Genomic DNA, 16,592 nt, shown 5'->3' with positions numbered 1-16,592 from the left:
CTGTGTGAATTTTTATTTTTAAGCATTTTTATAGGCATAACTTAAAGAAAATCATCTTTCATTAGTTATTGGAGAGGTGACATTCTTTGTTGTAATTAGTCTGTTGGGTATTAGCATCAAAAGGCAGCAAACATGAGGGGAGATAATTCTTTTAGTTTCCTTTACCAAGTTGAAGGAAGATGTTATGTTGTTGATTTCTATGTTTGAATAGCCAATTCAATTAGAAATTCAAAACACAAGAATCTTGCAGAAATCAGCTGCCAGATTTATTAATCTATCTGAAAATAAAAATACAACCAAACAAAAAGTAGAATAAGAACAGAACCCCCCAAAAAAAAATTTAGATACATTTCCCAAGAGTTTATAATGCAATGTCTTGAACCCTTCTGTATGAGAAATATACTTAATGTTGGCCAATTACTTACTTCATTCAGTGAGTTACTACCGTAAACAGCAAAATATATAATTTGTCCTTAAATATTATATAATCAATACCAATTCTTCCTTGATTCCTTAAAATAACTCATAGCCCAATTCTTTCTCACTGTCAAACTAGAACTAGAATTTTTAAAAGAATAAAAGAAAAAGAGAGAAAAAAAAGAATACTCAATATAATTTTCATTTAGATCATATTTTAAGGACCCACTTTCAATTTCTCCAAATGTGTCAATTCTCTTTCCAGTAAAACTTTAGCTGAATATTTTAAAATCTGTTTTATTCTAAGTGCTGTAAATGGCCACATGAGCAAAGTGGGGGGAAAAAGTTCTGATTTTTAAGGCATATTTATTAGCCCATAATGGGCCTAATGCTATATAATGTAAATGTAGAACAAGCATTAAAATCACAGGTTACATAGATATGTTGAAATTAGAATATGGTTTTTTTTTTTTTTGTAGGATTAAATGTGAGTAGTATTGATTATGGTATGTGGGTTTCCCAATAACTGTTCAATTTAAAGACATGAGTTGTGATCCATGTCATGCTGGAAAATGGGTAGCCAGGAGATCATCTTTCAACAATTTTTCCTGTGTTCATCATGAAAAGCTTTTATAAGTCGATTCTGGCTTTGTGTTTAGGAGTTTTTTTAAATTTTGCTATTGACTCTTTAAAAATGTTTGTTCCTCTGGGATATTGATGGATTGAACAAAATTCGTGTTTCTTTCTTGAATCATTTTAGCAAGCTCTTCAGAGATACTGTAACACCATTTACTTATGGTTTTGTTATACCCTGCTTTCAGTATTTTCTCCAAATGCAAAACAAAACCAAAACAAAAACCTTTGAAACTTTAAATCTTTAAATCTTCTTTCAAACAATCCAACCACATTTACACGAGTGTCCAAAACAAGATGATGGATAGTACCAGTGCCAGCACTATGTCATACAGCAACTTCCTCATATTCTTTGACAGTTTGTAAATAATTTTCCATTTCACCAAAAGTTACAAAAGTTTCCACAGTTTCCCTTAGCAAGCTGAAGCTTACTCTTCATTTTGTCAATGTGCATAAAAGCTGCTTACAGCATAGCATGGCATAAGCTATTTTTAAAGCAATAAATGGTTCGAGTCATCTATTTTGTCCTGAAATACTATCTGTAGTTAACTGCATTGCTTATAAATGGTCATAGTAAATTCAGCATGAAAGAGAATATTACAGAAAAGACAGCAGCAGAAGCATTAGCATTATCTAATATTTATATATGTTTCAACATAACACAGCAGTAAAAGGTTTAAATGCATATCAATGGGTACCATGTCTAAAAATTACTATAGTACCTATTTAGTGTATTGGATATTTTTCTTAAGGAGTGCTTGCTGTATCTAGAACAGCATATTACGTGATTTAGTACAGTTAATTCTTATTGATTAAATAATGTTTTTATGTACTGAAGGAAGCAAAAGGAGATAAGATATTTTTTGCTTCATTGTGATCCCAGATTTAACATTTAAATGAAGATCTCAAAGGACCATGAAAAATATCATTATTTAACTGAAATGAGCTTCAAAATACTTTAACAACAGTATGATTTGTACCTAAAGAGCAAGGTGGCACCAGATACGTATACTGCTACTGGCCTGTGACTCAGTTTGGAGCCAGAGTCCAAAATTGTGCCCCTCATTTACAGTCATGGTGATTACTCAACTTCAGAGAGAATTACCCATTTTATGGTTATCCTCTATGAGTCATATATAAAGCAAAACGAAACAAAAAGCAGCAAATGCAATCTCTAGATACCTTTTTACAAGAGGTGCAAAAACAGTCATTTCTAACAATTAAACTGCCTTTTACAGTAGTTTTTCTTTGTACACCTTGCAGAGACTCAGAAATGATAGGGGAAAATGCCCAAGGCAAATAGTCTCCAAGTGGATATTTACACAATGTGAATTAACTGTGTACTATAGACACCCAGAGGAAATGAACATTTTCTAGGTTGTTATGAAATCAAATCAACATGATATCGCTTCATCATACTTAAAACCTGTAGGACCCCATCCCAAGCCTAAGTAAAAAGTAATCCCCCAATCCCCCCTCCCATTCACCCATTACCTTCCTGTTACACAGAATAAATGTTTAGATTACTCCCACCCACCCTCAAATAAAGTGCACAGTCCATGGCAGACCATAGAATAATGCAACAGGAAAAGCCCCTTTTTGTGTATTATTATTTAAAAATAAAATACAAACAACAAAAATCAGACAAAGATTGAAGAGAATGCGGAGATTCTCTGCATCTTGCAAAAGAGGAGAAGCGCGAGAAGGCCCTTGACTGTCACTTGTGTTAATACACGTAGCCTTCGTTATAGGGGTGAGGGTTGCAGCAGCCCCCTTCTGGCATATAGGCCATGCTCTCGTCAAAGTGGGACAGAGGCACCGTGTCCTCTTCGTTGATATGACGCTCCATGTCTGTCTTCAGCAGTGGGCGCTGATTATCTGGAAAGGCCATGGAGAAGAGGGCTTCTGGATCACATACAAATTTGTAGACGTATCTCTCTCCAGCCACCTAAGGGAAACATGGAAGAGAAATCCCATCCTTATGTGCAGTGCCGGATGGTAACTAGACTCAGTGTGGTGAGCATTTCGCAAGAGATACAAATATCCAATCGTGTTGTACACCTGAAACTAATGTGAGGTTGTTATGTCAACTACATCTCAGCTTAAAAAAAAACCAACAACTCATCTTCACCATCCCAGACTGGAAGGGCAGAGAAAGAAATAAACAAAAACATGATTTAATACTCCAGAAAGGATGAATAACAAAAGAAGAAGCAGTTAAGTATTAACAGATAGAAAAATAATCCTCACTTTGTGGGATAAACTACGGTTCAATCGAGGGAAATGCAAAATGTTGATCTTGAGTAATAATTACATTCATTCCAGATATATTCTAGAAAGCTTAGCAGTTTGCTTGTTTTCATGTAAGTGTAAACTTACATTGCTATTTGGGGGAAAAAAAAAAATCAATGATTTCATGCAGGCATCTTCACATTACAATTTTTTCCCCTCTGTTTGAAAAGGTAATATCTATAGTACTTATAAAATAACCAGGCCTTTAAAGTGTAGTGCCTCCCTCCTAACATTATATTTCTGAAACTGTAGAAAAACTAAACTTCCAAACCTTAGAAGAAAAATGTATTGTGTTCCTAATAAGACTAGACTAGTGATTCACTGATTCGCAGGGTGAACTGTTCTTTTTTTATTTATTTATTTTTCTTTTGCACTGTATATTCTCACCTGAAAAAAAAGATACATAGCCTCATTTAAATGAAAGATGGATCAAGAGGGCAGCATTATCCTGGGTACATCACTTTTAAAAATGAAAGCAAGATGCCTTAGACAGAAGTTAAGGATGTATATAAAGTGTCAAATTGAAGTAAGAGGTGTAAAAAAGTGAAAGGCATTTAAAATACACAATGCATAGGGAGGAAATGAAAAAAAGAAATGTGACAGCTGCCTGAAATAAAGGAGAAGTGGCCTAATTTGTAGGAAATAACATGTCCCAAACTTAAATTTTGAAGAGTAATGCTTCTCTAGGAAATTATAAACAATTGAGTGGAACAAATACGGCCCTGCCGCTGCTGCCATTAATAGACAATGCTGAGCTTCTCAAAAATCCAGGGGGGTTGGGCGGGGCAGGAGTGGATGAATACAGTTCTTTGTATTAAGTTTGGCAGTAACTTTTTGTGTCTATGTAGAGTTCAGTAATTTTAGAAAGGTGAAAATTACTCAACTCCTCTGCTACTTGCTGTGTGATGTGGGGATATGGTGAGTTCATAGTTTATAAACTATCTGTGCATGTTTGGGAAGAAAAAAAAAAATTACCAAAGAGCACTGCTGTTCTGGACTCAGATTTAGAATGTTTTTTTGCCCTGGATTTTTTTTACCCTGTAAGAGGAATCAATTTAGAGAATTCAAATACTCTGAATATCCTTAGGCTTGAAAATAGCCAAGACTTAGTTTTTATGAATTTGGACATGTTTCTTAAACTGCCCCCAGTTCCCCTTTTTTTTGTGAAATGGAGTCAGGAATGGCTTCTTGGAAAGCCTGTTGCAAGACTAAGATGGAAGTCTCTAGCACAGGGCATGGCAAACAGAGGAGTCTGGCATAAATTTATTCACTTTAGTCCTTTATAAAAAGGAAATTAAGTTCCTAAAGGTGAAATGGTGAAACTGCCATAAAAGTAAAAATAGACCATATCAGAAACAAAGCTTAACTATACTAAATCCTCGTTTCCCTTTTTTCTTTGCTCAAAGCACTTTGAGAATAAAAATAAAATAAATGGCCTGCATACCTCAGAGCATTTAATAACCTGCTTTGTTTTGTCTGCAGCCGCTGAGAAGGAGGCATTTGCTTTAGGATACTGGAAGTTTTTTTGTACAATCTGTTGCTATTGGTTATAATTAGAAATGATTCGATAAATCACTGTGGGGAATTAAAATGTATAATACGCAATCAAGATTATAAAACCTCTTAAGGACTCTGCCTTGACTCACTGTTTTATTTTCCTTACAGTAAACATATTTAGGGCTACTACTATAATTATTGGACTATGTTAAATGCCACAAAGTTTAGAACAAGGGCTGATAACCAACCAAGGGACAGAACGTCTTCTGTTATTCAGTTACAATATGGAAAATGCTATATACATTCAGTATACACAAATTGCAATGCTTAGATAGATAAAACATGAATTTTGAAAGACTAGCTATTTAAATTATGTGTTAACTTTTTTTTGTGTGTGTGTTAACTTTTAAAATTTCAGAAGTAATACAGGGACATTGGAAGAAAATTTTAAATTACAGATTAAGCCAAAAGAAATAATAATCTGATTATATCAACCAGAAATAACCAATGCTTAAATGTTTGTATATACTTTTCCCATCATTTCTAAATTTTGAAATTCATACATGTACTGTCTATAAGGTATAATGATCATTACTTCATTTCTTATTTCTTTCATGACTACTAAAATAATCAGGGTTTCTTTGATGTTTAGATCCACTTGGGTTTTACTTTATTCTCTAATCTTTCCATTTAATTTTCTTTTACATACACCACATACACACAGAGTTTTAAGTTCATGAACAACCGTGGTCAGATAAACATTTTCCCCATACATTAAAATATATAATTCTACATCAGAGTTTTGTTTTTTTTTTAAAGGACTGCATAATTTTCCTCTGAATGACTATGCTAGAACTTACTTAACCATTATGTTAACAGGTAAAGATAAGAAGGCAGGACATTCTAAAAAGAGTGAAGCAATGAGAGAGTCACAGGTGTGTCAGAGAGTAGCAAGTAGACCGGCTCAACACGTGCAAGGAAGAATAAGTATGTATGTGTGTAAAAATTGTCAAAAGTCTTGATTGTTGTGCTAGTAATAAGTAGACTTCAACTTTTGCATTTTTCACATCTAAACGACCTGTTTTTCCTTATATCATATGCAATACCCCAAAAGGCCTGTGATGTACAACATTTTGCTCTCCTATATTAGCTGACAAATAAATAGTTGCTAATAGTTTCCTTTGGCAATTACAGCCTAATAGAAAAAACGTGAGGAGCCATAACATTTTTCTTTGTTTTTTCAACATCTATGCTGTCATTTGATTATTTGATAGCATCTTGCCTTATTCATTTATTAAAGTAAGAGGTAAGTAAATAGGATATGTGATAACTGGATAAATAAATAGGAACATGGAAGTGATGGTATCAGTAATAAGCGTAAGTTTGAACACCTTTGAGAGTATTTAAGACCAGACATGTCATCCTGCAGATACCCCCTCGAACACTGTGTCTAAAACCTGAGGTATGATTAGACATTTTATGATACTTTTTAGCTCTCTGTGACTGCTCCATTTAGTAAGGGACTTAACTGGTCAAGACACACAAGCTAAATATGCCTTGGCTTCGGGGTGTGAGATGCATTCACAGCTACCATTTGTTGAAGACTTTTGCGCCAGGTACAATGCAAGTGTCTCAAGTACATTATTTCATTTAATAATCACAGCAGCTTCACGAGGTAAGAATACCACTGCTTAGTAGCAGAAGAATCTGTTCAAAAAAGGTGACCTAATGAGAAGATAACATGCAAACCAAAGTCATGACTGCATTTTGTGTAACACTGCCCAGGGGACCTGCAGAGCACCTACTGTGCCATCCCACTCGATGTGCCCAATTAGGAAGATGGTGATGAAAATGAAAAGAATGGGATGTATCTGAAAGGGGTTGGCTGCAAATGGGAGTGGTGGATGAGAGAAAGGGAGGAATTAAAAACGACTCCAGGGTTGAGATGGAAAAGACAGAGCAGATAGGAACTGGTTTTACATTTTGAAGGTGAGATTCAGGGAAATAGGAAGCAATTAAGAATCTAATTCAGCCTTATCTTTTAAGGATCTTCGAAGTTCGAACTTCCAGGCTGGCCAACTCCAGAGCACAGATTCCCTTTGGTCTAGAAAACTCAATGATGCCGTTTCCCTGTCTTCTAGTAAGTTTCATGGGCCAACTGGTCTAGTTTTTCTTGGCAGAACCATGGTGACATAAAACTATGCCACAATCTGTAATATTCGTCTGTGTCCCCCCAAATGAACCAAGGATGCATAATAAAACTATAATGTAATATTCACGATGAATAAATCCTAAACGTTGTTCACAGTCAAGACTATCAGACTGAATATGCATGCAAGGCTGAAGGATGTAACAATAACAAATACCCAAATGTTTTATCTTTATTTATTCATTTATTCATTACCTTCTTCAAAAATTTTATATTTTGTTCTAGGTGTAATTCATTTGTTTTATCTCACACCTTTTAAAAAAGCTACCTGGAAATATTAAGAGACACTCATTTGAAATAAAATAAATTTAACTTCATTATACCAATGAAATAAGATCAAATACTTATTTTTAATCAATGGTTTAAGATGTTAAGCTGTCAAGTCATGAAATCAGCCAAGAAAAAATGTTTTTCAGAATGAGAACAAGCAATGTTCTGAATGTTTTAAGAATCAGAACAAGAGGGAAAAGGTAACAATTCGGTTAGTATTCAAAATTATATACTTGTGGAGAATGTAGCAAAATATCAACAACTTCTGGGGATATATGCTTGCCATATTAGTACTAAAACAACATTTTTTCTACCAAACACAGGAAAGTGGGGACTTCCAGAAAGTCTACTACTTTGTATATGATATTATTACACATTTGTCTACAATGCCCATGAATTTATAAACAGAAAGGCTTGTAATAGCAAAACCAACAGCTAAGCATACGTTAAAGTGGGCGAAAACCTTGCTTCAGCAGTGTAATGATACGTGGCTTTAAAGTATGACATGCAGATGAATGTGCAACATTTCAGTGAATTTTAATGCTGTATTAGCTGCTCACCTTTTGCATGATTCCTTTCTCATAATAATAGCGGAGTGAACGGCTAAGTTTATCATAGTTCATAGCTGGCCTGTTTTTCTGAATGCCCCAACGCCGGGCCACCTGCCACCAAAACAGAATGACATTGTAGTGTTAAGTATTAACGTATCAACATATCTCATAAAAATTAGTTAATTCATTAATTACTTCCAAACACTCTAAAACACATCCAAATCAAAAACATAAGTAAAGACACAAAAGCTATCATGATCTGCATATCCTGTGTCCTGGTTTGCTTTTTAAACCAGGCCTTCAGTGATCATTCTGAAGCATCACAATAGAATTCTTTGTCACTACTGTTTTAGATACAAAATTAAATGGAAATAAGGGAATGTATTTACAATGGTAATGGACAGGCTGCAATTCACCAAAATGAGGCATGCTTCGCATTCTGAGGTACCCTGTCTGTTTTTTCCTTCTTATTTTTTCTTTTCAGATAAAAACTATAGATCAAGAGCAGCTTCGCGATCTCTTTGTAAAGGTGTTTTTGAGGTTATGATAAACCAAAGGAAAACAGATCTCCTGCATGACACTGAATAAAAGAGTGAACAAGTGGCACAGTGTGTACAGCAGAGGAAACAGTATACAAGTTAGTAAGCTGAACTGCAAATAATTTTTATTGCCTGAAGCAGCATCAGAATAAAATTGTAGCCAATACTACACTGGGGAATTAAGCATTCATTTAAAGAACAGTAATCAGAGGCTAAAAATAAGAAGGTCACCATGTATATGAGTCCACAGACGAAAATCTCTAAAGCAGAATATCCACTTTTGTTGTTTAGTGAACAATCTCCGAGCTTTTTATAATGTGGCTTTGGAGGAGCAACTTTTCTGGCAAAGAGGGGGAATTCTTCAACAGAGCTTCAGCAAAACCTCCTTCCTCAACATATCTGTATCCCCTACCTCACCACTACCCTGGCTAGCTGCAGCATTATCCAGAACAGGGTGGCCTGCTTCTGTGACCCCAGCTGAAGTCACCTTCGCATTAATTTCCACTTTTGCTTCATCTGAGCAGACATTGCAGCTGCCATGCGTACCTAGGTAACCCTGAGAGAGCATTTTTAAATAGGGTTAGAGTTTTCCTTCATGTTCACAGAATTCCAAGTTGTTGCTACGTGTAATATACTAAAACAGAATGCTTTGCAAAGAGATCATTCTGTCTCTCTCTACTTCATTAGCAATAACCTTTCTCCAGGGGTTTTTTTTTTTTTCTTCTCTTTTAAAAACACTGATCCTTGCTATTTTCTCTCTCACTAATTTCTACTTCCTGAATGAAGATACCATGTAATTTAGTCACATATATCAGTATAATTTTTTAAGAGCAGAGAGATGTAACCTCACAGGGACATGACTATATATCAAAACAGAGAGTCACTGTGACAGGTACATCTTAATGTTCCAAAGATAAACTTCATTTTAATGTAAATGTTCTAAGCAATAGCAAAATGGGCGGATGGCAATAAGAAGTGAAAGCAATAATTTCTAAATAAAATATCTTTTAAAAAGCTAACAATGGACATCAGTGAACCTTTAATAGACATGACAACTGAACAGCCTGCGAACCTGGAGGGGATGTGAAAATAAATTATTAGTATCTCCTTAAATTGAACAACAATTTCTGAACACTTATGCATTTGTAAATGATACTTTTCTAGAGGCTCACCAGGAGGCACCTAGAAAGTAAAATACCTGCAACAAACTTCAAGACAACACAGTGGAAGCCTTTGGGGAGAGAAAGATGTTTTTTTAATACCATAAGCAGAGTTTGACTTTTAGGATGCCAGTTAATTCTCAGCACCATGGGTATCAGTAGACATTTTAAAACAATCAAATTTATTCTTAGAGCTGTCTCAATATCACATTCATTACAAAGTTGAGGGAAATGGGTCATACTCATATGCCTGGGAGATGCAGACAAGCTGTGCAAGATGAAGGAATAAGATACAGAAATCTGTTGTACAACACTGTTCCTATAGTTAATGATACTGGATTGAATGCGTAAAAATTTGATAAGAAGATAGATCCCATGTTGTGTTCCTATCATGATAAAAATTTTTTAAAAGATTGAAACTTAAAATTAACAGGTAACATAAATAATTTGCAGGATAGGTTAGACCATCCAACAACTAAGAAAGTCCATTCAGCCCTCACATATGACCCATCAATCACCGCTATATCCAGCGCCACTGAAAGCCAAGGTACCAAATGTAAAACAGATAGCTAGTGGGAAGCAGCTGCATAGCACAGGGAGATCAGCTCGGTGCTTTGTGACCACCTAGAGGGGTGGGATGGGGGTGGTGGTGGGAGGGAGACGCAAGAGGGAGGGGATATGGGGATATATGTATATGTATAGCTGATTCACTTTGTTATACAGCAGAAACTAACGCACCACTGTAAAGCAATTATACTCCAATAAAGATGTTAAAAAAAAAAAAAAGCCAAGGTACCATTTTCAACATGGAGTAGGTACGATGGTGGCAATACTTCCAGTAACTTCCTTTTAACACTCTTTCAAAAGAAAACTTCGGCTGTTAATGAGGAGAGTGAAAATATCTCTATAGCACTCTAGCATTTACCCTTATTACCAAATGAATTAAACAGGAAAATGCAATCGTTCAATTATTATTCAATTTATTTTTTAAAATCACGCTTGAATATGCAACAGTAAAGCTAGAAACCACAATCAGGGCCTGGCTATCAGACTTCTCGATAACTCTTCCAGCTCAACAAGCTTGAATATTATCAGAAGACTTCTACTCTGCGTCCTACAGATGCTTCGCTATGTCAATAACTGTTCCCTGGAACAATTCCCCAGAACCCATGATTAATTAAAAAATAACATCTCGTTATCTCAAATATCTCAAAAAGAGAGATGTTAAAGATTATGTGCTTGCTAAAGTTATCCAAACACACTGAGCAGATAATCAGCGCAAGACTGCAGTCTCACTCAGTATCATTTTAAACTGCAAGAGGAAATATAAAAAGTGGAACTCATGAGTAATTCCAACAAGGATGGCTTCAGAGCCACCTTTCATGAGCTGTGCTGTCACAGACCCTCAATTAACTGCTGTGTAGTTGAAAGAAGAGGGTGACCATGGGCCACAGAGACTAAAGAAATTTCACAAACATTTTCCAAAGAAGAAATTTAAACATAAACAGCACAGTCATTGCCTGATGGAAGCAATTGTAGCAGTGAGCAATGCAGCAATCAGAAATGGAATGTTTCATTTTGAACAAAGGGCCTTAGGAGACGTTGAGTGCTTATTGCACAATTGCCAGGGAGTTAGGCTGACTCTGAATTCCCCGGTCCTTTTTTACTTTCTGAGTCTGATACAGAAAAGGTGTCTAAATGTTGGTTTGTCGTATGGAACAGAAGTAATTGTATTCCTTCCCGGCATTTAAAAAAAAAAAAAATCACAGAAATTCATAATTTGATGTAACTTAATGGTCCCCTGGTCAAGTCTCCTATTCTACTTGTTCAAACATGATCAGCTTAAAAATCAACAATTGCTACATAAAGAACTTAATCACGTGCCTAAGTATTTTTACACTTCTGAGTGGATCAATAATCACTGACATAATTCAGTCATTTCCCCTATCTTAACAGATAGATGGCAAAAATAAAAATTCTGTTTCTGCTCGCTTTATTTTAATCACAGATGGACGGAAGTAATTGATATAAATCCCTGTTGAACGTCCTCAGTTCTAGCATGAACCAACTCTTGCAGAGATTATTAACATCTTTCATGAGGTGAAGAGCACACATTCCCATCATGTTAAAGGGCTTTCAAATTACTTTACGTTAAGTGTTTCTAGTCTCAATTTCTAGTGCTTCACATTTTTGCGGTTCTTTCACTTACATCATTTAAGTACACCTACATAAAAAAACGAATTTCTTTTGACAGCCAAATTAAGTTTTAGATGCAGTACAAAATTCAAACACCCAAACATTTAGCCTATACTCAATAATGGATACTTTGAATTTCTGATTTAACTTGAGCCCTCGAATGCTACCAGCGTATTGACGTAACCCGGAGTACACTTAATTGTGCTAACCATCTCCTCTGATTTCATACTTTATTTAATACATATTCGAATCGGATAATCTCTTAAATCTTAATAAGTAATGTCACCTTATCTTCTGGATATCAAATTAGGACACGTTATCTGATTATGATTAAATACATGGTCTCATAGAGCAGAAAATGCAAGATGTATAGGCCCATTAGCCTAGTCTAGCTTGTAGATGTCTAGTCTACGTGAAACTAATCACTTTGAGTTAAAAAATAGCTGGATATCTCTCTGAATTTTTCGACTTTTCTGAGGTGTTCAGATCCTATAGCCAATATGATCAGTCATAGGCATGTTAGCTAAAAGTCTTCCATCGCCTTCTCAGCTAACGTAAACTGAAGTCAATTTTAACAGTAGCAGAGAAAGCATCTTTAATAAGACACAAACATTTCATATAAAAGTCACCTTTCTTTTGAGGTCCAAAATGCTATTCAGTAGGTTATGTTGTAATAATAATAGTAGGCTTGGGACTTCCCCGGTGGTCCAGTGGTAAGGAATCTGCCTGCCAATGAAGGGGACGCGGGTTAGATCCCTGGTTGGGGAACTAAGATCCCACATGCCGTGGGGCAACTAAGCCCGTGTGCCACAACTACTGAGCTCACGCACCTCAACGAGAGAGAGAAAACCTGCATGCCACAACTAGAGAGAAGCCCGAGCACGGCAACGAAGAGACCGCCCCATAATGAAAAGATCCTCCATGCCTCAACAAAGATCCCATGGGCCGCAACCAAAAAAAAATAGTAGGCTTAAGCCTAAAGTTAGCCCTGGGAAGAATAAAAGTTGAACTGAGAGGTTTTTCAGGAAAACACTCCATTGGTATGTGCATGGGGGAGCGTTGGAGTAAGTAAGACAGCTGAACAGAATGAAAGGTGTTCCATTTACCTGTATTATCTCTATCCAGTCTTCTTAGGTATTATGGTGACATTTTAAACTTTATTCCTACCTTCCAAAGGAGTGTACACAGCCCAGCTGATTCAAAACAGATGTCACCAATAATCAAAGGAAAACAATGGTCGTACAGGTCTGTGTCTCCTAAGAAACACTTAAGGAGTGAGAATTTCCCACTGTGGCCCTTGTGTGCCTTTATCGCCCACAGCTGTGTCTCCCCTACACCCTCTTACACATGACTTTGTTCTCTAAATGTTCCTCTCTAACCCTCTTGACAAAAATCAAGATTGTCCAAATAATAACTGCTAATTCTCAAGAACAATTCCTCCATACCCAAAACTAGTTGAACTTTGATAGACATCTCCTCTCTTCCTCAAAGACCATCAAACATGCCCAACTTAGATGCACCTTTAGAGACTTCCCAAGCCCTGCTCTCTTGAATAAAGGATTATGCTAATAATCTGGTTGATTTCCTTCAATTCCTGTAGGATGGTATTCAACTGGAAAAAGCCTGCAACATATTCATGTCTTATTTTAAATATATCCCTGCTTATTTTTTTTTTTTTTGGCCCACCTTTTAATTCAAAATGTTTCCCTATAGTTTTAAAATTAAAAAATACTTTTTTGGCATATTAATCAAGTATATGTTTCTTTATATTAGAACATATCTGATCTTCCTAACTAGAATCTACTAAACTCACCTCTTCAGGCTCAATCAATTTAAATTCCATGCCTCTCCCAGTCCAGGCAATGAAATGGGAATTTGAAGGGTCGTCCAGAAGAGCTACCAAAAACTGCCAGAGCTGAAGTGATCCCCGCCGCTGGTACGTGGGTCCTTCCCGATACATTCCTGGCTCTTGTTTTATATCTCCTAAATTAAAAACATTTTAAGTTTCTATGATTAGCAATGATATTTACATAAAATTTATATTAAACCAATCACTAAAATGGTTACACCACAACCAATTTAAGGGTTTCTATGAAATATACTGTTACCATTAAATAGGGATTTAAAATAGGTAAAAGCGTGAATATAACCCAGGGATCTACAAATTTACACACAACTGTATATATAAAGGTTACTATAAATGCACAAAGGGCAGAATAAATCCATGGATGTCATTTACTTATAAAAATGCTGTACAACTTTTTTTTCTTTAGATACTATTTTAAAAACTATAGTATCCGATCATACTTCTTTCCTTCATTGTTAATGCTATTACTTACTGCTCTAAGTAACAATGCAGAGGGAGTAATTTTAAGCTCTGTGCATTTTATTTGCACAAATTAAATTTTGCAATTTGTAAATACCTCATTGACCTGCACATGACAAACTAGTGAAAATTTTAGTGCAAATACTTCAAAGCAAAGTTAACAGCATCTTAGACTCTGTGATTTACATAAAAACTAGGACAATGTCATGGGTAATTCAGGGCATACTGGATTACCGGTATACCACCTTTCTTCCACACCTTCACTGGCACTCTGCTTTCTCAACTGGCAGCAAATGAAAATTCTCTCATTTTTCCTTTTCTCTTCTTTGTATTGCACTTATTTGAGTTTAGCTTGCTATTCTTTTTCTAAAAGTCCAATTTTATAATGTATATACACACACAAAAAAGAATACACCAGAGTTTTCTGTTATCTATATTTTTAAACAAGAAAGGTTTGTTTGTGCTACATTTGTTATTCATACAAAGTGTAAAAAACTCTATTAAATAGATTACAGTAGCAAAGGTGTTAGTTTCCAATTCTTTGGAATATCTGGCCAGATATTTTGATTTTACCAAAAAACAAACAAACCAAAAAAAAAACCACAACTCAGTTTCATGACTACTGATTATTTACTTCTATCTCCAGCAAACTGTCTCAAAAATATGTGGAATTAGTCACATTGGGGATTGAATGTCTAGGGCTCTACAAGCATATCACTTAATATTAATGCATGAATTTCTCTCCTTCACTAAAGAAACAATTCAGACGGAATATATTCGAGCCGATCTTCTGACATTAAGTGTGAATTACAAACCAGACCAAATCACAAGCTTTTTAAAAATTTCCTTTGGTCAAGAGACAGAAATACACCTCTTAAAATAATTACAGAAAGAACACTTTAAAAACCTAAACCAAAATAAAATTATTCACTCAACAGCTGCTAAAAATCATTATGTTGTTTTGGTCTAAACTATAAAATATAGAAGTGTCTCTTCATACTGATTTCAATGACAGGTTTATTTATCTCAGTTTTTCCTTCTGAGATTTAGAAATTTTCATGGGGGTAACTGAGCAATTATGCAGATAGAGTGAAACACTGTCAGATTTTCTAAACTTTAGATTGCTTCTGCCTATAAGTGTGACTGATCATACTGGCCTTGTACAATGAAAAAATAACCCTTTGTTCTTCTTTCTTTTGTTCTCTATTCCTTATAAAATGTAAGCCCAATACTATCTTCCCAAAAATATTTTCTTAGTATAAAATTGAGGAGTATTTAAAAGCCAAAGGGAAAAAATAATCAAGACAGTCAGCTTCCTCAAACATGTAAGTGACTTCGACTTTGCCCTGTTAGATTATATCATAATCCTGTCTACAGTTTTGAGCTATTTTCCTTCCTTACATGCCCATACTAATTATCGAGATTTCTTAAAATGTTAAGCTCACTAAGAGTGAAAGAAACTGATGAAGGTCATGCCAAAAAGTAGACTTTATGCTTTATCTCAAGAGAAAAAGCTGGATTTTAAGGATTTTGATGCTCTGCGAATGATGCTGAATCAAATAACACAGATCACACCTCTGAAACTCAAAGGTTAAAACTAACATCTATTATAGAGTAAGGCTGAAAAAGTGATCTGTATTGGAGTTTAACCCTGTGACCTTGGCATGAATTTAGCAATTTAAAGGGAGGCTAAGGAAACAGATCTTCCCAAGACTTATACCACCCCTTCTGAAAAGTCTACCTGTAGCGAAAGCCTGGGGAACACAGTAGACCTCAAGCAACTAATTAGAGACTGAGGAGCAATCTGCGCATACACTTTGCTGTTTAAATAATGACAATTAAAAACCCCTGAGAGCTACCAGGTCATTACAGCCATGATCCCCAAAGTTTGTGCAATCAGCTAATCAGAGGGCCCCTGCTCGTTTCCTGTTAAACAATCAAAGCAGGAAATATGGAGACCACTCTGAAGAACCACTAAGTCAATCAACTGTTCACTTTTTACCCAAGCCTCTGTGTAGATGCTGACTGCTGCCACGTTTGTCAAGAAAAGAAGATTCTAACTTGACACCCCTTTCTAACGTGTTGGGGGGGGGTGATATTTTCATTTTCATTGCCACAGCGAGTGATATTAAAAGGGTGATGCTTTCCTAACTCCATCTGGAGCAATTACAAAGTAATGTCACATTAGTAATGAACATCTTCCCAGGGAAAAAACAAAAAAGGAGGACTCACAATCACTAACTAAATGGGCAGCTGTATGGTTCCTGTGTTCCATAATGCATCTTTTCATGAACAATAAAAGGCAAGAGCCTCTGCATTAGTCATCCATGCATCCACAGTAGCATGCCTTCTCCTCTGCTTTGTTAATTACGGGATCAGCTTTCAATAAATCTCGAGCAACAAGCTGCATGTTCTCAGCCGGGCAATGGAAAGGGCCCTCTTATTCTACATAAAGCTCAGCAAGAATGATACTCTGTCTAACTCTAAAAATGGGATCTTTCA

At 35.7% G+C, this 16,592-nt stretch overlaps 1 protein-coding gene across 11 annotated transcripts in view; it reads right to left on the bottom strand.

Moving 5' to 3' along the window:
* Positions 1-242: 242 nt before the first annotated feature.
* ETV1 (ETS variant transcription factor 1) overlaps positions 243-16,592 on the bottom strand; it is a 95,107-nt gene continuing 78,757 nt past the window's right edge. For all 11 annotated transcript variants that reach the window (XM_082398467.1, XM_082398468.1, XM_082398469.1 and 8 more), the window contains 3 exons: positions 13,578-13,747; positions 7,879-7,980; positions 243-2,998 (listed from right to left, as the gene is read on the bottom strand). In XM_082398467.1, the coding sequence (XP_082254593.1) occupies positions 2,777-2,998; positions 7,879-7,980; positions 13,578-13,747 (494 nt within the window). In that variant the 3' untranslated portion in view covers positions 243-2,776. The remainder of the gene's footprint in view (positions 2,999-7,878; positions 7,981-13,577; positions 13,748-16,592) is intronic.

This window comes from Balaenoptera borealis (genome assembly GCF_965194805.1).
Source record: "Balaenoptera borealis genome assembly, chromosome: 7".
NCBI lineage: Eukaryota > Metazoa > Chordata > Mammalia > Artiodactyla > Balaenopteridae > Balaenoptera > Balaenoptera borealis.
The sequence above is the reverse complement of the archived record's forward strand: the minus strand, read 5'-3'. Positions and strand labels throughout refer to the sequence as shown.